Source organism: Dendropsophus ebraccatus, chromosome 1 (assembly GCF_027789765.1).
Source record: "Dendropsophus ebraccatus isolate aDenEbr1 chromosome 1, aDenEbr1.pat, whole genome shotgun sequence".
NCBI classification, from domain to species: domain Eukaryota; kingdom Metazoa; phylum Chordata; class Amphibia; order Anura; family Hylidae; genus Dendropsophus; species Dendropsophus ebraccatus.
The window spans coordinates 96,144,109-96,168,823 of record NC_091454.1 but is presented as its reverse complement, the minus strand read 5'-3'; the positions used below and the strand labels follow the sequence as shown (position 1 = coordinate 96,168,823).

At 41.3% G+C, this 24,715-nt stretch overlaps 1 protein-coding gene across 5 annotated transcripts in view; it reads left to right on the top strand.

Annotated features, from left to right (window-relative positions):
- PPP1R12A (protein phosphatase 1 regulatory subunit 12A) overlaps positions 1–7,631 on the top strand; it is a 113,694-nt gene extending 106,063 nt beyond the window's left edge. For all 5 annotated transcript variants that reach the window (XM_069975678.1, XM_069975686.1, XM_069975658.1 and 2 more), the window contains one exon: positions 5,444–7,631. In XM_069975678.1, the coding sequence (XP_069831779.1) occupies positions 5,444–5,530 (87 nt within the window). In that variant the 3' untranslated portion in view covers positions 5,531–7,631. The remainder of the gene's footprint in view (positions 1–5,443) is intronic.
- The last annotated feature ends 17,084 nt before the right edge of the window (positions 7,632–24,715 follow it).

The window sequence follows — 24,715 nt, the reverse complement described above, 5'->3', positions numbered from 1 at the left end:
TGATATGTTGTTACTTATGAAAAGTTATACAAATTTCTAATGTACATTAATTATGGGAAATGCACATATACTGCTATTTCCCTTAATTTAGTAGATCAGGAAGTGTTAGAATTCTCTCAGATCCAGTGACGTCACGACGAAAGGTGTAATTCCTATGGAGTGTCCATCAGGGGGCGCTCTCTATATAGAATGAATTTCTATGTAATGTAGTGTAGTGTACAGTGCTTTATTGAATGAATACATATATCGAATACTTTGGGGAGCAAGTGTCCTTGCTCCCCAAAGTATTGCATAAATGTATTCATTCAATACATTAGGATATCACAGTAAGCCCGCTGTTCCGCCGCATATACACTGAACTACAGCTCCCATCATCTGCTTATAGTATGAACAGGTAATGGGAGCTGTAGCTGGGTAATGGATATCACTTGCCTGTGATGCCACTGCTTATGCCGCCGGGCGCAGGGGGAGCCGCTCAGTACACAGGAGTGCTCCCCCCTCCTCCTCCTCCTTCCGGGATACCTTCTCCCTATACCACTGTTGACTCCCTGCCTGGCCGCCGCCCTCCGCTCTCATATACTGGCTCCCGATGCATCAGCGCGGACACCAGGAAGCATCGGGAGCCGGTACGGCCAGGCGGGGAGTCAGCAGTGGTAAAGGGGGAAGGTTCCCGGAAGGAGGAGGGGGGAGCTCTCTTGTGTACTGAGCAGCTCCCCCCTGCGCCCGGCGGCATAAGCAGTGGCATCGCAGGCAAGTGATATCCATTACCCAGCTACAGCTCCCATCACCTGTTTATACTATAAGCAGATGATGGGAGCTGTAGTTCAGTGTATATGCGGCGGAACAGCGGGCTTACTGTGATATCCTAATGTATTGAATGAATACATTTATGCAATACTTTGGGGAGCAAGGACACTTGCTCCCCAAAGTATTCCATAGATGTATTCATTCAATAAAGCACTGTACACTACACTACATTACATTACATAGAAATCCATAGAAACAATAATCCCATAGACTTCTATATAGAGAGCGCCCCCTGCTAGACACTCCATAGGAATTACATCTTTCGTTGTGACGTCACTGGATCTGAGAGAATTCTAACACTTCCTGATCTACTAAATTAAGGGAAATAGCCCTATATGTGCATTTCCCATAATTAATGTACATTAGAGATTTGTATAACTTTTCATAAGTATCAACATATCAAAAATTAATTTTGTCCGGACTTCTCCTTTAAGCCTATCTCAAACGTAGGCCAAATCGTTGAAAGACTGTTTACACGGAACGATCTGCGAATTTTTTGCGAACGATCAACAAAGATTTGAGAACATGTTGAATAATCAAAATGAAAGATTTCTCGCTCGTCGCTTGATCGTTCGCTGCGTTTGCACGGAACGATTATCGCTCAAATGCGATCGTTATCGTGCACATTCGAACGATAATCGTTCCATCTAAAAGCACCATAAAAGTTGTGTGATCCGGGCATCCTAGGATATTTTATGACAGTTGACTACAGGTCCACCTCCATGGTCTGTTGGAAGGATTACAGGGCTTTATTCCGATTGCTTCAGGAGACTGTTTCTGTAAAGGCTCCAGTTTATAACATTGTGCCGACTCAAACTTTCAGAGTAGCAAAAAAGGACATCATACCTAAACATGTCAGAACTACTCAACTTAAGGTTTTTTTGTTCCTGTAATTTACCTTTCATCTTTGTATATTTTACAGTTATCATTCTTGCATCCTTCATGTCTGTTCTGATCCTTGCAGAACCTCCATCAAGTAAAACAGATACAATCTTTGAGGCAGTTGAATGAACGACTGGTGGCTGAGAATAGAGCTTTGACTAGAGTTATTGGCAAGCTCTCAGAGTCCTGTAGACAGCTGCAGTTTGTGGACTTGTAGTTTCCTGAACCTTGGCTAGCCAGGCAGGTGCCCTGTGTTGAGCAATGCCTTGCTATGAATTGATACTAGTGCATAAGTGTGCCCTGGGGGTTTGCTTGTTGAAGTGTGGCTTTCTGCATGCAGTGCTTAATGTTTGAAATACTGATCCCCAGCACAAAAACTTATCTGAAATCTGCTGCCCTCTCATCTACTTTAGGAAAATTTGTTTCTCTTCACATTGTCACCAGAGGCTCCATTAGGAGCCTTTGTCACATTTTCTGTAGTTTTTGTTGGAAACAATAGCATTATTTGCTACAGTTTTTTCCATCAACTCCGGATGCAGTGCAGCATTGTATTATAAACTGTTTCCACAAAGCTGACGTGAACAGTGCCTTAGCATTAAATAAGTAGTAGCTTCTCTGTTAGACTCAGTCCTTTATTTTGCCACTTTGCGTGCTTGTGAGCTTAGCCAATCTCCGTATAGGCCTTTAGGTCCTTTGTTATGAATACTGATGCAGGTATGGCACGCGACCTGCTGCTCTATCCATTTCTATGGAGTTGCCGAAAAGAACTGAGTGCTGTACTTTACTCTCTGGTGGCTCCATTCATTCTCTATGGTGCCGCTGGAGAGAGCAGAGTACAGCACATGGCTCTTTCCAGCAGCTCCTAGGAATCAGTAGAGTTGCGGGTCACGTGCCATAGTTTTGCCTAAACAACCTCTTTAAGTTTGCATTGGGCTTGCTTTGTGGTGTTTGTGTTATGTGATTACTTAAAGTGACAAGAGAACACAATTTCTTCAGCAGTTGGTATATAGTTAGGGGTTTTGGAAAGTAAATGAAGAACGACCAAAGAATAATGAAAAAGCAGCTCAGTGCTTTGCATTGATTTCTTGATCATACACTATTTGTATACAGTGCTATTTACTGTTTCTTATTAAAGAAGCAGTTCACAAAAATCTTTTATTGCGCCCCCGGTAGCCGCTGGCACGTATACTTACCACAGCTGAACGGTGTCCCGTGGTGCGGCTTCGGTGTGGTCCTGCCACGCTGTTTAAATCCGGCGCGCGCTCACATCCGCCTCTGCAGTGACTTCTCTTCTCTGTCCTGTTATTAAATGCCGGATCTCACATGCTCCCATGCATTCTCTATGGAAGCGCGTGCCTTACTGCGTTCAATTACAAGGCAGAGAAGAGGAGTCACTACAGAAGCTGAAGTGAGCGCGCGCCGGGTTTGAACAGCGCCACAGGACACCGATCAGCTGTGGTAAGTATACGTGCCAGCGGCTACCGGGGGCGCAATAAAAAAATTTTGTGAACTGCTTCACAATGCTGTGGTCAGTTCACGTGGCATGTAAAATAGTATGTTGTGCCACACATCCTTGGTATACAAATTTTGTATCCCTGTAATCTTGGGGACCAAGAGAATCTATTTATTTTTACCAGACACTAAATAGCTTAAATTTAATATGCAAGAGAGGGTTAATAAGTTACATGAAAACCAACTTTCATATAGCTATGTCGACAAAAAATATCAAAGTTGCTTGGTCGCTAATGCCTAAAAAAAACGCCTGTCCCAGATCATATTATTGATCTAGGAGGGTAAGTAGCTGACCTATGAAACAATAAATTAAGTTTTTTTTAATTTTTTTCAAATAAGATTTTTTTGTTTGTTTTAAATGTAGTTTTAAGGGGGTACTGTGGAGAAAATAAAATAGTTTTTAGACTTGTACAGATTTGTAAATTACTTCTATTTAAAAATCTCCAGTCTTCCATTACTTATCAGCTGCTGTATGTCCTGCAGGAAGTGGTGTATTCTTTCCAGTTTGGTACAGTGCTCCTTGCTGTCACCTCTATCTGTGATATGAACTTTCCAGAGCAGTAAAGGTTTTCTGTCGGCATTTGCTACTTTGCTATCTCTATGGGTGCCACAAAATTACACACAAGCTATATGGTCCTCACCCCTTCATGACAAGGTGTTTTGGTTCTTTGCGACAAGAGCAAAATTTAACCTTTTGCAATACAATTTTTCCTGATTTTTATTTATTTTTTTCCAAGTACTAGTTTAATTTTTTTTTTTTATTTATAATGACCCCAAAAATTAATCCTCTAGTTCTCCCATACATAGTGAGCCCAAATATGTGTACATTGTGTAATCTGTGACATCATTATAGCACCAATAGCAAAGGCAGTATTTTAGCTTTAAATACATTGCCCACTATTAGCTTTGTACAAAGACTCCGTACATGGGTGGTGATCACCAGGTACAGGATTATTATTATTTTTTTTTTTTTGCAAAAGTGGATAGACAGAGATGGGTGACTCTTCTTTTGGTGCAATGTAAATTCTGTATGACGAAAATGTGTTAATATTGGAGCAATTTAACACCATGTAAAACAAATATACATTTACTATCTATCCAAATAGTTACAAATTTAGAAATCCTTTTAGTAGTCTTTGCCCAAATAGTGTGACGTTTAGACTAACCAAAAATGTAGTTGTAGGTGTTTATCCAGGCAAGGCTATGTAAAGCTTTAAGCATGTACATCTTGGCTTGATACAAGCTCCATTTTAATAATTGCTTTGGATTTATTTTCTGTAAATTAACATAAGTTGGCTGTGGACGTGTAGGTAAAATGCAGAAAATACAGGGTTGGTAAGTTTGGGCCTTGTCCAACCTTTTGCTATTGTTTATGATATTATGGCACTTGTTTGGCTTACCTTGTTTGCTATAGTGTTCACCCTCTTCAGCCTGAACATGTACCTCCTATAAAGTAAAACTGATCAAAAATATATCATAACTAAAGGCAAACTTTTTGTTCCTGGAAAACTAAAGCCTGGACAAGGAACACTGTTATGTCCATGGTGAACATAAAGGGAACCTGTCATAGCTTTCATGCTGCCTGAACCATTAGTTATCAGGGTGGTCCCTGCCCCATTGGCCTTAATTAAAGTGCGCTCTGACCTGCAGGGTGGGTGAGGACTCGGCACAGCTTCCCACCCCTCCCCCACCGAGCCTAACTAATACTACTGCTCCCTCTACTATTGCTACTACTAATTCCAATGCTCTTCCAATGCTCCCATTACTTTTGCTACTACTTCCCCCCACTCCTGACACTACTACTCACTACTACTACTCTCACTCCTTATACCACTATTATTGCTACTGCTACTACTACTACTCCTGATACTATTACTCCCACTACTATTGCTGCTACTGCTACTCCCCTTATCTACTACTACTATTACTACACCCCTCATCCACTATGCCCCTACTACACCCATTATAATAAGCAAAAAATTAATTTTAAAAATGGAGATTTTTATTTTTGCCATATTGCCTAGCCCTAGGAAAAGTTGTTTGACTTGTGGTTCAGGCAATATGAAAGTGATGACTGGTTCCCATGTAGTCCTATTTACCATTAATAAAGGTGTCCAGTGTTTTCATGAGGAATGCTGAACTACCGTAAATCACAACCGTAAAACAACCAACATGGAAGATTTTATAAAAATCTACAAATACTCACTTTTTACCATTTATGCTTTACATTTTTCTCTTTCAGATGTTACCGGACCTGAAAGCAGACAACCAGCGGCTAAAAGATGAAAATGGAGCCTTAATCAGAGTCATAAGCAAACTTTCCAAATAAAATTGTTTTTCGGCGACAGCAGCGATTTATCAGCATTGCACACAAGTTACTCCAGTGGACCATAACATGGCAATCACTGGATATGTCGGTGGGGGGAACTACTTGGCAAATTGCAACTTTCAGATATCCTGCCAAACTCCCTCTTTTTTCTTTTTTTTTTTTTTTTTTGTACAAAAAATGTTTGTTTTGTATTAAAGTGTGGCTGCTGAGGAGAGAAAATGACTATGAATTCTTGTTTACAGTTACATCGTGCAAGGAAAGTGTTTAAGGCCAGATGCCTCCTGTCTTTAACCAGTAAGCCTTAGTTGTATATAAGCCTTTTGCAATCCAAAAGCTTTCTGCTATTACAAAAAACAGTTACTACACAGTTTATGTTGTGCCACACATCAGATCCTTCCTTTTATACTTTTTTTTTGTGTAATTGTTAAGGTTTTAACGGAGTGTGCCAGCAGTTTTCTTCATGCACTGTTTATAGGCTGCTTGTTGCAGAAATTGCCAGTGACTTTCTGAAGCCTGTACTGGCAAGGCTTGGCAGAACATGTATTTCAGCAGCTGACAGTCCCAAATTTGATGTATTGGTTTACAGCATCTATAACTGCAGCACCAAGGCACCATTTTTTGTATTGCATATATATATATTTGACTACTCTTATAATAGTCAGGGCAGTTGAATTTATCATTTGTCTAATATCCATTTTTTCAGTGGAAAACTAGTAATGTATTGCCTCTCTCCATTGCTTTTTTAAGAATACTTCAATGGGCTTTTCAGTACTGTAGCTTTCACTCATTTTAGCAGGTACTGAGCGCGTGTGTATATATTTGTGTGCGTGTGTGTGTGTGTGTGTATATAACTATATATAGATATACTACCCTATATCTATATATACATATATATGGAGAATCCTTATTGTGTTTCCATACCACTGTGTGGCATGCTCAACGTGGCCTCTTTGCAGCGTCTGTTACTCCAGGTTAAAGATTGTTCCTGAATAGTGATCTTAATAAAGTTCAGTCATTTTATGGTATCTTGTCTATTTTACAGAGGCGTGACTTCAACTATAGCTGTAAAGGAAAAAAATAAAAATCAGATTTTGTTTTCTTTTTAACTCACAACTATTAAGTGTATATTATTTCACTACATTTCATGTTTCTTTGAGTACTGTCAATATCATTTGTGCTAGCCAGAGTGAAGTCACAATGCTTATACTCCTAACATGCACTCTGTTGTGTAAATGCACTGTTGCCATGTGAGAAGGCATGTAATTTAATACCACCGTCATATCTGTTTTCTACATTTCAGTGGCCTTTTTGCAGAAAGTAACCAATATTATAAATATGTATGTGTATACGGCTAAGTGAGTTGATGATGCTTTCTTGTCATTTTTATTTTTGTTAGCTTTTATATTTTCACTGACCCATGAACAGTATAATACTGGCACATGAATCTAATCCACTGAAAAAGCTTGGTAATTAAACAAAACTGTAAATTGTAAAGCTTGCAGCAGCTATTGTATTGTTGACTATAATGTATACTATATTAAATGTGAATTTGTACCCCTATAATTTGCAAAACAAAAAAAGGTCATTGTGATCTACTGCCTATATTTTGTGGGTTTTGTTTTCTTTTTGGGTATCCAAACTTGATGTCCTCCTGTTGGTTTCTAAGTTTTATGAAGATACATAGCCTCTCTTTTACTGCCAAGCTCAGGATTCTTGGCTTTTAAAAGGTACAAAGATAGTTGTGGGATTTTGTTATATTCATTTAATATGTATGTGGGGTGTTAGGTATTCGCGTCTTGAGGACGCAGAACACAAAAAAGCCTGGCTGGAGATGCCTGTTTAATTATTATGGACTGTACTTGGTAAAGCTTGGGTGTCTGCGAAGAATGATGAAATATATTTCTAATTTAGTATTTTATATTTAGGTTATTTATTCTTTATCTGAAACAGATTGGCTACTGTGCTACATTGATTTTATTGGTAGTACTGAGCAGGCTCTGTATCTGCATGAAACTAGTAACAAACGCAATCTTTTGGAGAAAAGTGTATTTTGACATATACAAATAAAAATGAATTAAAGTATTTTCACTGTGTGCATCAACATGATAGATTTATTGACGTTGAACTTTGAGGTTTTGTTAGCTTTCACAGTTAAAAAAAAAAAAAAAAAAAAAAAAAAAAAAACTGAATTGAATCACCATGCACTTACAAGAGTTTTTTTTTATTTAACAATAATTATATGAAATTGAGGGATTTTTCTTCTTTAGTTTTTTTTTTAACCTTTATTTTTGGTATAAAGTTCAAATTATTTTTTACCTAATTGATACGACTGGTATAGTTTAAAAGGGGTTATCAAGCCTTTGAAAAACATGTTCACTTTCTTCCAGAAATTGCACTACTCTTGTCCTCAGTTTTGGGTGTGGGTTTTGCAGCTTAGTTCAGTTGAAGGGAATGGAACTAAAGTGCAATACCGCACACACAGATGTTGTTTTTTTTTCTAATCCTAGATAACCCCTTTAAGATAAGTTCAAACAATTTTTACGCTGCTCGCCCTGGGGTATTCCCAGGCTTATATTGCTTTTATCCTTTGGTCTATGGGGCTGTGTGAGGTGTCATTTTTGCCCCATAATGTGTACTTTCTATCGGTACCTTGATTATGCAAATGCGACTTTTTGATCGCTTTTTATTACAATTTTTCTGGATTTGATGCGACCAAAAATTTGCAATTTTGCACTTTGGGATTTTTTTTTTACGCTTACGGGTGATTCAAACGTTTTTTCAGGGGAGGGGGCTTTTTATTAACATTTTTTTTTTTTTTTTTTATACTTTTACACTTGTACTAGAAGCCCCCCTGGGGGACTTCTAGTATAAGCACTCTGATCTCTCATTGAGATCTATCCTGTATACTAATACATAATAGATCAATGAAATAGGCACTTTGATTGCTTCCGGCTCCTGCAGCCGGAAGCAATCGAGTGCCAAGCCGAGATCAGCGCTATTACGGCTCTGAGCCTGGCGGCAGCAGGATGTGTGGATCGCTCCATGCTCCCAGCTTCATGCTTTGTGCAGGAGGGAAAAAGCCTGTTTACCTGCAAATTCAGGCTGTCTGCTAAAGATAAGCCAACAAGGTAAACAATGTGTAAATACCACACTATTTGTCAACATTGCTGCAGTGTTCACTACTCCCACCAGTTTCTCAGCAATAGCGTCTCAGTACTTAAAGAAGTCAGGAGTAAATAAAGATTGTTGAGCAGGCTGGGAGCAACATAAAAAAGCCATACCCACCTCTCCATGTCCCTCCTGTAGCGCTGTCTCACCGCCCCAGAACCCCCGTCGGGCTAAGGGGGTCTTCTGCTTCAGGTACGTCATGACTTGGATGAAGGATTGCTCACTCCAATCAGTGACTGGGGCAGGACACCCAAGTCACTGATCGGCTGAGCAGGCAATCCATCAGTCAGGTATTTTCTCCTAATTTGTGATGACCTCACAATGAGTTCCAGCAGGGATCCTGGACCCTGTTATGCGGCACTGCGGAGACGTGGGGAGAGGTAAGTAGTGCTTCTTTACTTTTGCCCCTGCTTGCAAATTATTTTCTCTAGCCTTTTCTTTTACCACATTTATTGTTGATGCAGTTTCTTAGATTTCTGCCCATGTGGCACTTTGCAAATCCAATGCATATATTTACAGATGTTTTGGATTTTTATACTCCCTTTATATTGCACCTGGGGCTCAGGTAAACTTGGACTTGGTGCTGATATAATCTACAGGCCTTATTTTGAAGTAGTATATGTTTGACAAGTACTCATAGCAGATGTGTCTGGAGTATTAACAGTAAGTTAACATAAACTTTCCTGGTGTAATAAAATGAAAGCAGAGCAGGTATATTATATGGGCTTTTTCTTGAATTATAACAGCAAATGAGTTGCCCAATGGTTACCTCCAAAGAATCATGCACAATTATAAAAATGGGGTTTGCAGGCAAAGACATTGCTGCTTGTAAGATTGCTTCTAAATCAACTATATGAGCAGCTAGAACTTCAAGGAAATAAGGCTTCAGGTGGGTGGAAACTAATGAAAAGGCTCCTCTGTACTGAGCCATCCTACCTATTCTCAGTTATTGGAACATTAGACATTTTTCCCATAACACTTCAGCAGGTACTAAAATATGGTCTATCAGAAATACATTAGGGGTTTATTAAACTGGAAGTGAGTAAAAAAAAAAAAGGCAGAAATAGCTGACATACTAGAGAATATGTGAGCTCAACCAGAAAACAAATTTAGCCCTCAAGAACAAACATAGGGAAGTTGAGTTTATATATTGCATATAAGCTCGCTAATATGCTTATGGTAATAGGACAAACAAATCGCTGATCTCAGGGAGACCAGCCAAACAACAATACCGCCGGCCACTAGTGAAAGTGCCCAATGCAGTGAAATCCTAGGTGCACTGCCCCTGGGAAACATTAATAAGGCTCCACGGGCTCTTCTTTTGCATATTCATGTCTCAAGACACAGGACTAGCCAGATATCCCTCCGGGAAGGACCCAGCCAAGGGGTGGCTCCTGTAAGGAAACCACCATATTAAGTGGCCCTATGAGTCCATGTAATGACAAGGGAAAAAAATCAAGGCCAGACCCTACAGGAGCCACACCTTGGCTGGGTCCTTCCCGGAGGGATATATCTGGCTAGTCCTGTGTCTCGAGACTAATGAGGCTTCATGGGCTCTTCTTTTGCATACTTATGGTAATAGGACAGGGAGACTTCTGGGCTCTCAACTAAAGACAAAAATTGGGACATGGAACTGGAACAAAACGGGTAAACATAACCTCACAGGAAAATGCTAATAGGTTTAAAGACTTTTACATTTTGCAGTCTTATCATACCTCAATCCAACCTACAACTGCAGATAGGCTTTTCTCAGTAGTGTCAGCCTGCCTGCTCTTTTACTATCACAACTTTCCTCCTTGAATGCCCTCATATCTATATCGGAGGTCAGTACCGTTGTTAAAGGGGTTTTCCAGGCTTAGAAAAACGTAGACAATTTTTTCCAGAAACAGCACAACTCTTGGGTGTGGTTTTGCAGCTCCGTTCCATTGGGATGAATTGTAATAACACACACCTTTTGAGATACGGTTGGTGCTGTTTTTTCTAATCCTGGATAACACCTTTAAATCCCTTTGGCCTGTTCAATGAATATCCTCACCCCAGTTCTTGATTTATTTATTTTTTTCAGGAGGCAATTACATGCAGCTCCTGCCCAGCTAAGAATCAACAAGCCTTAAAGGAAACCAATTAGTATGATTGTGCTGATATGGTTCCCTGCAGCACATTATAGATCTGCTGTATGAAGCATACCAGCCGTGTCTGTAACAGTGGCTTTATAAAAATGAAAAAAGTTATATTATGCTGCGTGAAGCAGGGAGAGGTATGGCAACTAGTCATCTGGGTGGGGAGCCGTCCGTATCTAGTCACGGCTCACCGCCTGTTATTGCACAGTGCGGGGTTGATTGACAAAGAGGCCACTAACTGGTCTCCCTGCCTGTCAATCATCCACATGTTGACAGGCAGACAGCAGTGACTAGTCATCAGCCGCTGAGCCGCAATTGGCCGAGCACAGTTATGCTCAGCCAATCGCGGCTGAGCAGCTGATGACGCGGCAGAGGGCGGCCGGCACTCGGGAAGATCGGAGGTGTATAACTTTGTAATGTGTGTTTATTCTGTGAATAATTTTTTACCGCCGCACTACCCCTTTAAGGGCTAAACTAACTCTTATGGACTCCTATATACAACAAATTACATTCCCTCTTTAAAGTGTTAACAAAATGATCTAAGATCATACAGTAAGGTGGAGATGTCTTGGCTGGGAAGGATAGCTGCTTTTAAAATTATGTTGCTATCCAAGTTACTATACCTATGCTACACCCTTCCTATACAGATTCCGTCATTTTAGATTAGATCTAAGATCTCAAAATATATTTGGCAAAATTATAAAAGCATGTATGGCCCACTCGCTCCTCATGAAATATAGAATGGTATTAGAGATGAGTGAACCTTGAGCATGCTCGAGTCCATCCGAATCCGGTCGTTCGGCATTTGATTAGCGGTGGCTACTGAAGTTGGATAAAGCTCTAAGGTTGTTTGGAAAACATGGATACAGCCAATGACTATATCCATGATTTCCACATAGCCTTAGGGCTTTATCTAAGTTCAGCAGCCACCGCTAATCAAATGCTGAACGACCGGATTCGGATGGACTCGAGCATGCTCAAGGTTCGCTCATCTCTAATTGGCATACATTAGTTTGTCTTCCTAATGTTCTTAAACATTACAATGCCACCTAATGCTATGTTTACACGGAGCAATAATTCGGCCAAACGATCGTTTAACAATTTTTAAGCAACGATTTGGTTTTTATAACAATCAGCGTTTAGCCGAATAAATTGTTAGAAGAATCGTTAGAAAAATCTTTATTGCGATTGTTTTTAAGATCGCTTTAGCCCATCTCACACATAGGGTGAATCTTTGAAGGACTGTTTAAATTTTTTAGCGAACAACCAACAACGAGAACATGTTGAAAGATCACGATGAACGATTTCTCACTCGTCGCTTGATCGTTTGCTTTGTTTACACAAGCCAATTATCGCTTAAATGCGATCGTTATTGCGAAAATTCAAACAATAATCGTTCCATGTAAACGCACAATTAGTAACAATTTAAACCTTGGTAGTACAAAATCCCTGCTCTGCCACGGGTTCAAATTTAAAGCGTAACTGTCATTTCAGGATATTTTTTTTAAAAAACATTAAATATCAACAGCACAAGCGATTTTAAGAAACTCTGTAATAGGTTTTATAAACCAAAAGAGTTTCCTTCTGGACTGAAAAAGCAATCACCCAGCCTCCCCCCTCACTTCAGAAGCAGCAGGATTTCTGTGTCCATTATGTGGCTATGGAGAGGGGAGGGGCTGTTAGGAGTGACTGAGCACAGAGCAGTCTTGCAAAGCACAACACCCTGCAATCTTCTCTCAGTAAGTTCATAGATAAGCACTGACCTTTCTGACACCTGAATCCTGTGTTTTAGGTGCCCAGAGAGTCTACAAACAGCTGACCTTCATGTCACCTCTTCCTGCTCCCATAGCTCCCTCGGCCCCTCCCCCCTTCATAGGCTTAGGGTGGTATTACACAGGCCGAGGAGGGCCCGATAATACCTGTAAACGAGCGCTGATTTGCTAGATCGTCGCTCGTTTGCTGAACCTATTACACAGCCCGATAATCGTTTAGCAAGAGCTGCAAGGACATCGTTACCGATGTCCTTGCAGCCCTTGCTAAACTGGCATACATTACCCATCCACGTTCCAGGGCTGCTCCTGCCGTCCGCTTCTCTCTGTGTCCCGCATGCGCTCTAGCTTCACATCAGCCTTTCAGCTGATAGGCCGCTCAGCCAATAACAGGCCGGGACCGCCGCGGCCTGTGATTGGCTGAGCGGCCTATCAGCTGACAGTCCGATGTGAAGTTAGAGCGCGCGCGGGACACCGGGAGAAGCGGACGGCAGCAGCAGCCCTGGAACGTGGATGGGTAATATCGTTAGTCGCCGCCCGTGCACCGCTATTACACGCAGCGGTGCGCGGTCGGCGCCCGACAAAAATAGGTTCTAACCTATATCAACGATCAGCGGCTGTTTGTTGCATTTATTACACAGAGCGATAATCGGCCGAATCGGGCAAATTCGGCCGATTATCGTTCCGTGTAATAGGGCCCTTACAATGGAGAGAGCAGAGCCCTCTCTGTAATGAAGACGTGTTTGCCTGATAATGCACACATAAGAAGTCGGGGGGAGGCTGGGAGATTGCTTCTTGAGTACAGAAGGAGGCTTTTTTGGCTGATAAAATATATTACAGAGTTTCTTAAAATCGCTTATACTACTGATTTCTGCAATAAAAAAAAATATGACAGTTACGCTTTAAGCAATTCTACATTAGACCAAGAGACGCCCACTCCATATTTTTTACGTTTTGGGGCCTACTTATTCCACAGCATATATCCCCGTTCTCTACAGCTGGATTAACATGTTGGCCTCCCATAAACAGCAAAACCCAGTAGTATATCGAGCGCATACCAGATTTAAATTAACAGATTCGGCTCCATTAAGGCATTACTAGTAGAGACATGCAAACCTCGAGCACGCTTTGGTTCGAACGAAAATCGTACGTGTAAACGCAATGAACGATCAAACGACGAGCGAGAAATCGTTCATTTTGATCTTAAATCATCGTTCGTCCGCAAAAAATTCGCAGATCGTTCCGTGTAAACAGTCGTTCACCAATTTAACCTATGTGCGAGATAGGCTTAAGCGATCGCAAAACTATTTTTCCGTACGATATATCGTTCCGTCTAAACGCTGATCGTTATAAAAAAAATTGTTACTTCGAAATCGTTTATTGTACGATCGGGCGAATTATCGCTCCGTGTAAACACAGCATTAGGTTCGCTAATCTCTAATTACCACCATTGCTCATTGATATATCGTACGGAAAATTCGTTTTGCGATCGCTTAAGCCCATCTCACACACAGGGTAAATCGGTGAAAGACTGTTTACACGGAACGATCTGCGAATTTTTTGCGAACGACCAACAATAATTTAAGAACTTGTTGAAAAATCAAAATGACTGATTTCTCGCTCGTCGCTTGATCGTTCGCTGTGTTTACACACGATTATCGCTCAAATGCAATCGTTATTGTGCAAATTTGAACGATAATCGTTCCGTGTAAAACCACCATTAGTGTGCCTGTCAAGAAGCACAGTGACCTGATCAGCATAACATTTCTTCTGCAGCGACCCTCATTCTGATCCTTTTGGGCTTCTGCACAGTACTGACCTGGCATATGCATGGACACCTGAACTTTGGGTGGCAAAAGGAATTACTTTGTGACAGGTACACTTTAAGTGCTCCCTTCCATCTCAGGAAATTTTATCATACCTGAGATTCAAACATTTCCTTTTTTCCCATGCATCATCTTTGTTATTATGTGCTCTTAAACTATTTTCATATCTCATGTCATCTAGCTAGGGCCCGATATATAATGCAGTTGAGAATTATTTAATCTTAAGCATAGGGTTTGGGATTCGGGTTAAAGGGGTTATCCAGCGCTACAAAAACATGGCCACTTTTCCCCCTACAGTTGTCTCCACTTCAGGTGTGGTTTGCAATTAAGCTCCATTTACTTCAATAGAACAGAGTTTCAAAACCCCACCCAAACTGGAGACAACAGTAGGGGGAAAGTGGCCATGTTTTTGTAGCGCTGGAAAACCCCTTTAATCTTTGTCTTGTTATGAGTGGAAAGCAGCCATTAAGTATGCCAACACCTCTCGAGTATATCTTAGATAGAGGTAGTAGTACAGGGGTGTCAAACTCAAATACACGACAAGTTGCAGGCCAGCCTTGATATCTATTGAAGCGTGTGTGAGGCGTTCCTTGCACTTTTAGAGTGGTGTCTGTCTCCCAGCGATGTGCACCTTAACCCCTTCAAGACTAAGGGCCCTATTCCACTGGGCGATTATCGTTAAACGATAATCGTTCGGTTTAAATGCAATTAACGATTAACGACCGAACGAGAAATCGTTGATCGCTTTATAAGACCTGGACCTATTTTTATCGTTGCTCGTTCACAAAACGTTCGCAAATCGTTCGCATTGAATAAGACGTCGTTCGGTCGTTTGCAATAGATACGAACGCAATAGCGAATAAATAGCGAAGAAAAAACTATCGCAATTACGATCATAAGTAACTATTATTGTTCCATGGAAATGACTGAATGTTTTCAGGTCTTTTGCAATAGCGGTCGTTTGAGATCGTTAATTGTTAACGATTATGCAAATGATAATCGTCCGGTGGTATAGGGCCCTAAGTCTATTTGGGCCTTAATGACAGGCTCATTTTCCAAATCTGACCTGTCTCACTTTATGCACTTATAGCTCAGTGATGCTTTAAAGTATGCTAGCGATTCTGAGATTGTTTTTTCGGGACTTTATATTAGTGGCAAAATTTGGTCACTACTTTGTGTGTTTTTTGTGAAAAACATCAAAATAACATGAAAAATTAAAAAAAATTGCATTTTATGAACTTTGAAATTCTCTGCTTCTAAAAAAAGAAAGTCGTATCACATAAATTAGTTACTAAGTCACATTATCAATATTTCCTCTTTATTCTGGCTTCATTTCATAAACATATTTTACTACTTTAGGGTGTTACGGGGCTTAGAAATTTATCAGCAAATTATCACATTTTTGTGAAAGTTTCCAGTTTCCAGTTTAGGGACCAGTTCTTTTTTTAAGTTGATTTAGGAGGCTTGTATACTGGAAACCCCCATAAGTTACCCCATTTTGGAAACTACACACCTTAAAGAATTAATCTAGGGGTATAATGAGCATTTTAACCTTACAGGGGCTGGAGGAAAGTATTCACCATTAGGCCGTAAAAAAATGGAAAATTTAAATTTTCCAATAATATATACATTAAGATTAAAGTTTCTCATTTTGAAAAGGAACATGAGAGAAAAAGCACCTCATAATTTTTAACGCAGGTTCTCTTGAGTACAACGGTACCCCATGAGTGGGTGTACACCACTGTTTGGGCACACAGCGGGGGTCAGAAGGGAAGGAGCGCCAATTAGCTTTTTCAATGCAGATTTTGCTGAAGAAGTTTCTGAGTGCCAGGTGCGTTTGCAGAGCCTCTGTAGTGTCAGCAGAGAGAGAGAGAAACCCCCATAAGTCACCCCATTTTGGAAAGTACACCCCTCAAAGAATTCATTTTGGGGTGTGGTGAGCATTTTGACCCCACAGGTATTAAAGGAAAGTATTCAAAAGTAGACCGTAAAAATGAAAAACTTGAATTTTTCCAATATGTTCCTTTAGTTTAAAATTTCTCAATTTCACGAAGAACAGGAGAGAAAATTCACCCCAAAATCTTTAACGCAGGTTCTCCTGAGTAGAACAGTACCCCATATGTAGGCATAAACCATTGTATGGGCACACAGGAGAGCTCAGAAGGAAAGGAGCGCCAATTAGCTTTTTCAATGCAGATTTTGCTGTAGAAGTTTCTAAGCACCAGGTGCGTTTGCAGTGCCCCTGTAAAGCCTGCGGAGTAAAATCTCGCCATAAGTCACCCCATTTTTTAAAGTCCACCCCTCAAAGAATTCATTTTGGGGTGTGGTGAGCATTTTGAGGATTTTGACCCCACAGGTATTAGAGGAAAGTATTCAAAATTGGCCAGTAAAAATGAAAAACTCGAATTTTTTCAATATTATGTTGTTTTAGTTTGAAATTTTTAAATTTCACGAGGAACAGGAGAAAAAATGTATCCCAAAATCTGTAACGCAGGTTCTCCTGAGTACAACGGTACCTTATATGTGGGCATAAACCACTGTATGGGAACACAGCAGGGCTCAAAAGGGAAGGAGCGCCAATTTGCTGGAGCAAAACCGCAGCTAGTAATAGTTATTAGAATAGCGCAGTTACTAAAATACAATAAATGAGATTACAGGTAATGCGGGGTGGTTACGGACAGTCTGGGGTGGTTCCAGGTAATCTGGAGGTGGTTACGGGCAACCTGGGGTGGTTACGGGTAATCTGGGGTGGATACCGACAACCTGGGGTGGTTACGGGTAATCTGGAGTGTATACGGACATTCAGGGGTGGTTACGGATAATCTGGGGTGGATACGGTCAACATGGGGTGGTCATGGGCAACCTGCTGTGGTTACGGGCAACTTGGGGTGGTTACGGGCAACCTGCTGTGGTTACAGACTATCTAGGGTGGTTACAGGCAACCTGCTGTGGTTACGGGAAATATGGGGCGGTTACGGGCAACGTGGGGTGGTTACGGACAATCTGGGGTGGTTAAGGACAATATGGGGTGGTTACAGACAATCTGGGGTGGTTACAGATAAACTGAAGTGCTTATAGGTAATCTGAGGTGGGTACCTGTAATCTGGCGTGGTTACGGGCAATCTGGAGGGGGTCATTGGCTATTTGTGTTGGTTAGAGGCAACGTGCGGTAGTAAGAGGCAACGTGCAGTGGTCAGAGGCGACGTGCGGTGGTCAGAGGACACGTGTGGTGGTAAGTGGTGACGTGCGGTGGTCAGAGGCGACATGCGGTGGTCAGAGGACACGTGCAGTGGTAAGTGGCAACGTGCGGTGGTCAGTTGTAACCTGCGATGGTCAGAGACTACGTGTGGTTGTCAGAGGCAGCGGGGGGTTACGGGCAACGTGCGGTGGTTACGGCTAATCTGGGGGGGTTAGGGGTAATCGGGGAGTAAACTGCAATTATTACTATAATAAAAAGTGTGTTTTATTTTTTTGTATGTTTTTCACTTTTTGTACTTTACACATTCATTTTCACTGTATTACTATGATTACTGTGATATTTTTTATCACAGTAATCATAGTTCAGTAACAGAGACCGAGTTGGCTGCTTCTGGAGCGCATGCGTACTTCAGAAGCAGTCAAGACGCCGAGGAGGAAGGACCTCCCAGGATCAGGTGAGTATAATGGGAAGGGGGAGGGGGTGACTGGGGGGGTGGGGGGCGACTTGGGGGACGGAGACTAACACTTTTTATCCCCTGTCACCAATCATTTATGGTGACAGGGGATCAAAAGTGCATCCCTGCACATGGCACAAGCGATCAGTGGTATATAGTATATACCGCTGATCGCTTGTACCGGGACCCCACAGGGGGGTCCCCGATCACTGCCCCATGCTCTCCGCTACCTCCGGTGGCGGAGAGCATGAGGCTTTGATTATTTATTTAGTCTTATTATTTATTTAGTCTGTTCACAGCAATGGCGGCGGCCATCTTGGATCCGATGGCCACCGGGGGAGGGAGCGGGTTAGTTACCAGCCCACTAGGGGGGCTGATCTGGGGTCTGATTGACTTATTTCATCTCCCCCGCCGTGGATTCACGGTGGGGGAGATAAAAGGCAGTGCAGCGCCAGCCCATTAGTGACCGCCGTATCGGCGGTCACTAAGGGGTTAACTGCAGGGATCCGGGCCCGGATCTCGGCAGTTGCCCGGCTATCACTGACACCCGGGCCCCGCCGGGAATGACAGGTGTGCAGCTCCTGCGCCCCTGTCATCCCGAGGACGTACAGGCACGTCCGTCTGCAGGAATGAGCTGCAGATTTGGACGTGCCGATACGTCCTTATGCCAGTGGTGGATTAACTGTACCATGGGCCCAGGGCTATTCACAGAACTTGCCCCAAATACCATATGAATAGTTCATCTTAGGCACTGCACTTTTCCACAAATTCCCACTATAATGCCCCACAAAGTTAATTCCCCCATTAATGCCCCCATAAACAGTTAATTCCCACAAGTGCCCCACAAATACTTATTTCTTACAATAGTGGCCCCACACATAGGTAATTCCCCCAACAGCCCAGACAGCTGTGCCGTGAAAGGGTATAAAATAAAAATGACCCTTTAATAAAAACCTCAAGCCACCTCCCTTAAAAAATAAATATGCATAGTTTGTATGACTGCATGCAGAAATGTCTAAACTATTAAAATATAATGTTAACAAAATCACAGTGAATGACATAAATGTAAAAAAAAAAGCCGGAAAAAATGCATTTTTATGTCTCATCCTATATTCCACAAAAATTTGAATGTAAAGAAATCAAAAGGTCCAATCTATGCAAACATTGTATCAATAAAAAAAAACTAATTATGATGTAAAAAATAAAAGCAAGTTATGATGCAAAATACAGCTGTAAATGGAAAATTAAAAGTTATAGGAGTCAGGAATTAGTTAATTTTTTTCTAAGAGGTTTTGTTTTAAAATTGGTAAACCTAATTGTACGAACTGAGGAATATAGATAATATGTCAGTTTTACAGCACAGTAAATGGCATAAAAAGAACACCACCACACATACTTCTTTAAAATTGTTCTTAAATGGCTCTGTAGATGACAGTTATGTCTCTTAAAAAGAAAGGAGGCAACATTTTACATTTCTAGGGCCTTTAAAGTGTCTCTGTACCCACAATCTGACCCCCACAAACCGCTTGTACCATCGGATAGCTGCTTTTAATTAAAGATCTGCCCTGGGATCCCTTCGGCAGGTGATGCAGTTATTGTCCTAAAAGACAACTTTTAAACTTGCAGCGCTGTGCCAAATGTCCGTATCCTAGATTGTGTATGCATTAGGCTGGCACAACCTCTCTGTCCCTCCTCCCCGCCCTCCTCATCATTAGGAATTGTCTCCCATTCCCCACCTGTGTCAGCGCAGCACATGGGCTGGATTGTTAAGGCACCTGTGCAATGTTCAGACAATAGAAAATGATGAAGAGGGTGGGGAGGAGGGACGGAGGGGTGGTGCAAGGTTAGGGCACAGATACTCCTAAACCACCGCCGTTGGGCACAGGGCTGCAAGTTTAAAAGTTGTTTTAGGACAATATCTGCATCACCTGCCGAACAGACCCCAGGACAGATCTTGGATTAAAAGCAGCTATAAAAAAGCTACAAGTGGTTTGGGGGGGGGGGGGGGGGGGGGCAGATTGTGGGTACAGAGTCACTTTAAAGCGGCACTATCAGCAGGTTCTTCCCAGAGAACCTGATGATATGCTGCAGTAGCTCTGTCGCTCAGTAGTATATGATCACTACTCTTACCCCTCTCGGCCCCTGCATTGTTTGTAAAGTCACTAAATGCTCTTATGCAAATTACTTGCTTAAGAGCATTTAGGGCCGGAGAGCATTGCCGCAGCCCGCCAGTTCCGCCCACTATTTATAGTCCTAACTGCATAGTGGGCTCTATACACGCCGGCTGCGCAGGGAAGCATTCCCATCGGTGACGAGCTGCTTGCCACGCATGCATGAACCCCCCGGGCCGCCGCCAATCCTCCCGGAGGTTCCTTCCCATAAAGTGCATTATGTAGACACAGGAACTCCCCAAAAGTTATAATATTGCATTTTTTTCCAATTTCACCAGTTTATATTTTCATAAATAATATTTTTGGAGTTCCATCATACATGTTATGGTAGAATGAAAGATGCCATTACAAAGTACAACTATTCCTGAAAAAAAACAAGCCCCCACATGGCCCTGTAGATAGTAAAATGAAAGTGCTAGGGCTCTTAGAATGGGAGGAGGAAAAACGAAAAAGCAAAAATGGAAATTGGCGCGGTTCACTGGGTCATTTTGGGCTTAGTCCTCAAAGGGTTTAAGAGTTGATGATGCCTAAGGGTTCTAATACATGGGCTGTTGAGGGCCCGATCATAACAGTAAATGAGTGCCTATCTGCTAGATCGCCACTCGTTTACTGGGCCTACTATACGGCCCGATAATTGTTTAACAAGGATTGCATGGACATTGTTACCGATGACCTTGCTGCCCTAGCTTAAACAGTAAACATTACCTGTCCATGCTCCAGGGCTCCTCTTGAGGTCTGTTTCTTCTTGGGTCCTGCACTTTGCAGAAGCTTCAGGGTGGCCTGTCTGAGCTGACAGGCCGCATAGCCAATCACTGGCCGGGACTGCCGCCACCAGTGATTGGCTATGCGGCCGGTCAGCTCAGACAGGCCGCTCTGAAGCTGCAGCACGCGGGACCCGGAAAGTTTACTGTTAAAAAACAAAACTGTAAAATGTTAGAAAAGCTATATAAACTTCATATTGCTGTACTTAGACTGACCTATAGAATAACTTTATCATGTTGGTTTTACCGTAAAGTGTATTACGTAAACACGGAACCCCCCCAAATTTGTGGAATTGTATTTTTTTTCCCAATTTCACCCCATAAATGATATTTTAGGCATTTTGTCATTAATTTAATGGCAGATTGAAAGGCGCCATTACAAAGTACACCTGTATCTAAAAAAAACAAGCCCTCACATGGCCCTGTAGGTGGAAAAATAAGAGTTATAGCTTTTAGAAGTCGAGGAGGTACAAACTAAATGCAAAAAGTAAAATTGGCGTGGTCCTTAAGGCTCATTTTGGGCTCTGTCCTTAAGGAGTTAAAAACATTACCTACATAAACTAAATATTGACATATTTGTTTGTATAAAAATAGTCTCATTAATTGGAAACAAGTGTAAATGTTTTAAGATCTTGAAAACCTAAGTGTCTGTAAATTCCTAAATATACATGTAGCCAGAAGATGATAACCATATTCTACACTACTCATCACACTTAGTTTTTTGTACCCTTTGTGTAAAATGTATTTTACTAGCCTCCTGTATCGCACAAGTAAAGTAAAGATTTATCCAAATTTCAAATAGAGATTTCTAACTGTGTTTCTATCCAGTAGATGGCGCTATAGAATTCCAGCTTTATTCTAATACTTTGTAATGTAAGCACAAGTGGTATATTGATGTTTTTATTTTCTTATGAACCAAAAAATTATATGTAATCCTATTAGTTAATCACATTTAAACATATTTAAGATTTAGCTTGCCCTACATAGTGCAATCAAAAGCTTTTTGGCTTTGTTCACTTTATCACATGACTTGTTGGCTAAATGGGCTATGCTTCTGTTAGAAGAACAGCTGCAGACATAGCTGCTTGTAAAATTCTTCTGGTTGCCATTGGAAACACGGTGGTTTATCTACAATTTGTGGTCAGACATCTGACCTAAAAGCTCCGCTCTGTCTCTTAACTCCTCCATTGCTCTCTTTTAACTGGAACCTACCACAATTCTGCCTTTAGCTGTGCCAGGAAATAAAAATGAGTAAAGTTTAAAATTAGTCCAAATAAGTAACTGTTTTTTAACTATTCAAAGTTAATGTAGACTCTGACTTGAATTTAGTTTTTGGGTTTCCCTCAGACATGATTTTTTTTGCATTTTTAATCACTTTTTATAATTTTATAATTTTTATAATTTTATTTTTATTTATAATTTTTCCTGATGTATGATAAGTAGAGATGATCGAACAGGGCCGAGGTTCAGGTTTGTAAGAACCCAAACCATCGTCATTTGACTCCCTCTGCCTTCCTGTTCCGTGGGGAAGGTGTAGACAGCCCGAGTACCGCCTGGAAAACAGGGATACAGCCTAGGTAATAGGCTGTATCCCTGTTTTCCAGACAGTACTCGGGCTGTCTACACCTTCCCCACAGAACGGAGAGGCAGCGGGAGTCAAATGCTGATTGTTCGGGTTCGTACAAACCTGAACCTCGGCCCTGTTCAATCACCTCTAATGATAAGACCAAAAATCACTTATGGAGGTTGTTGTGTACATCTTTTTTTTTTTTTTCCAAGGGGAGTGATTTAAGCTTTTATTATGGGATTTTTTTCATATATATATTCTGTGTATGTACAGTTGTGCTCAAAAGTTTACATACCCTGGCAGAATTTTAGTTTTTTTTGTCCTTTTTTCAGAGAATATGAATGATAATACAAGACTGAGATGGCAACCCCAGAACCTTCATTTTGTTCTGCTGTAGCCAATAACAGGTTGACTTGGCCTTCTGTTTTGGATCATTGTCATGTTGGAACATCCAAATAAGTCCCATGTGCAGCTACCGAGCTGATGAGTGCTAATTTGCCTCCAGTACTTGCTGATAAAATGCTGCATTCATTTTTTCTTCAACTTTGACCAAGTTTCCTGAGACTTTGTAGCTCACACATCCCCAAAACATCAGTGATTCACCCCCATGCTTTACATTAGGAATAGTGTCCTTTTCATCATAGACCTTGTTGATACCTCTCGAAAGGTAACTTTATGGTTGTGGCCAAAAGCTACGTTTTGGTCTCATCTCTCCAAATGACCTTGTTCCAGAAGTTTATAGGTTTGTCTCTGTGCTGTTTGGCATATTGTGGGTAAGATACTTTGTGGCTTTCTTCTGGCGATTCGACCATGCAGACCATTTTTCATCAAGTGCTGCCTCGTTATTGTGCATCTTAAAACAGCCACACCGCTAGTTTTCAGAGAGTCCTGTACTTCGGCTGATTTGTGGGTTTTTCTTTGCATTTCTTTGTTGGTCTATCCGACTAAGGTTTGTTTTTTACAGAGCCCCTCATTTTCCATTTGTTAATCACAATTTCAACACTGCTGACTGGCATTATCAATTCCTTGGATATCAGAACAAAGTGAAGGTTCCGAAGTGGCCATCTGAGTCTCCTGACCTCAATATCATTGAGCCACTCTGGGGAGATCTCAAGCGTGCAGTTCATGCAAGACAGTCCAGAAATTTACAGGAACTGGAGGCTTTTTGCCAAGAAGAATGGTCAGCATTGCCATTTGAGAAAATAAAGAGCCTCATCCACAACTACCACAAGCTGTCATTGATGTAAGAGGGGGCAATACATGGTATTAAGAACTGGGGTATGTAAACTTTTAATCAGGGTCATTTGGATGTTTTTGGTTGTCATTATGATTTAAAAAGAGAAAACACAGTAGTTTGTCAATAAATGGTTTCACCCAACCACTAACCATGAGTGGAAAAAAAGTTGTTGTGTTATCAATCATATTCTCTGGAAAAAAAAAGAACATAAAAACAAAAATTCCACCAGGGTATGTAAACTTTTGAGCATAACTTTATATATATTTTTTTAATACTCTCTACAGACCTTTCATAAGCAACCATCAGAATGCTTATTCTAATCCTTGCAATGCCTGAGACTCACTCTCCTCTGCAATGCCTGAGCAGAGTCACTATGGCAGGAATGGAGGTAAATTAAAGGCCTTTTAGTAGTGTTGGACTCATTCTATTACATTTGCCTTAAAATTTCACAGCCAGCAGGGCTGTGTCTTGAAGCACCACGTCACAGGCTCTTGACCCCCGCCGGAAGGCATTTTACCCCAAATTGCCTGTCCCAGATGATGGATTGCACAATCAGTAACTGCAGCGGTGTCCGGACCAAGTCACTGACTGGCTGAGCAGGTTTTGATGTCAGCTGTGGAGGAGATCCTAGAGCCCGGCAGGGCAGCTGTAATCCAGTGCTGCAACAACACAGGAAGAGGTGATTAATGATTGTTTTCTTTGTTCTGCCCTGCCCCTGATGGATGAAAACTATTTCAATATTTTTTTTATTATATTTCTTTCCTTGCGAAGTAATAATACATACATAATAAATAACACACATAATAAACATACTGGGGGAGATTTATCAAAGGGTGTAAAATTTAGACTGGTGCAAATTTCCACAGCAACCAATCACAGCTCCTCTTTTCTTTCACCAGAGCTGGAAGCTGAG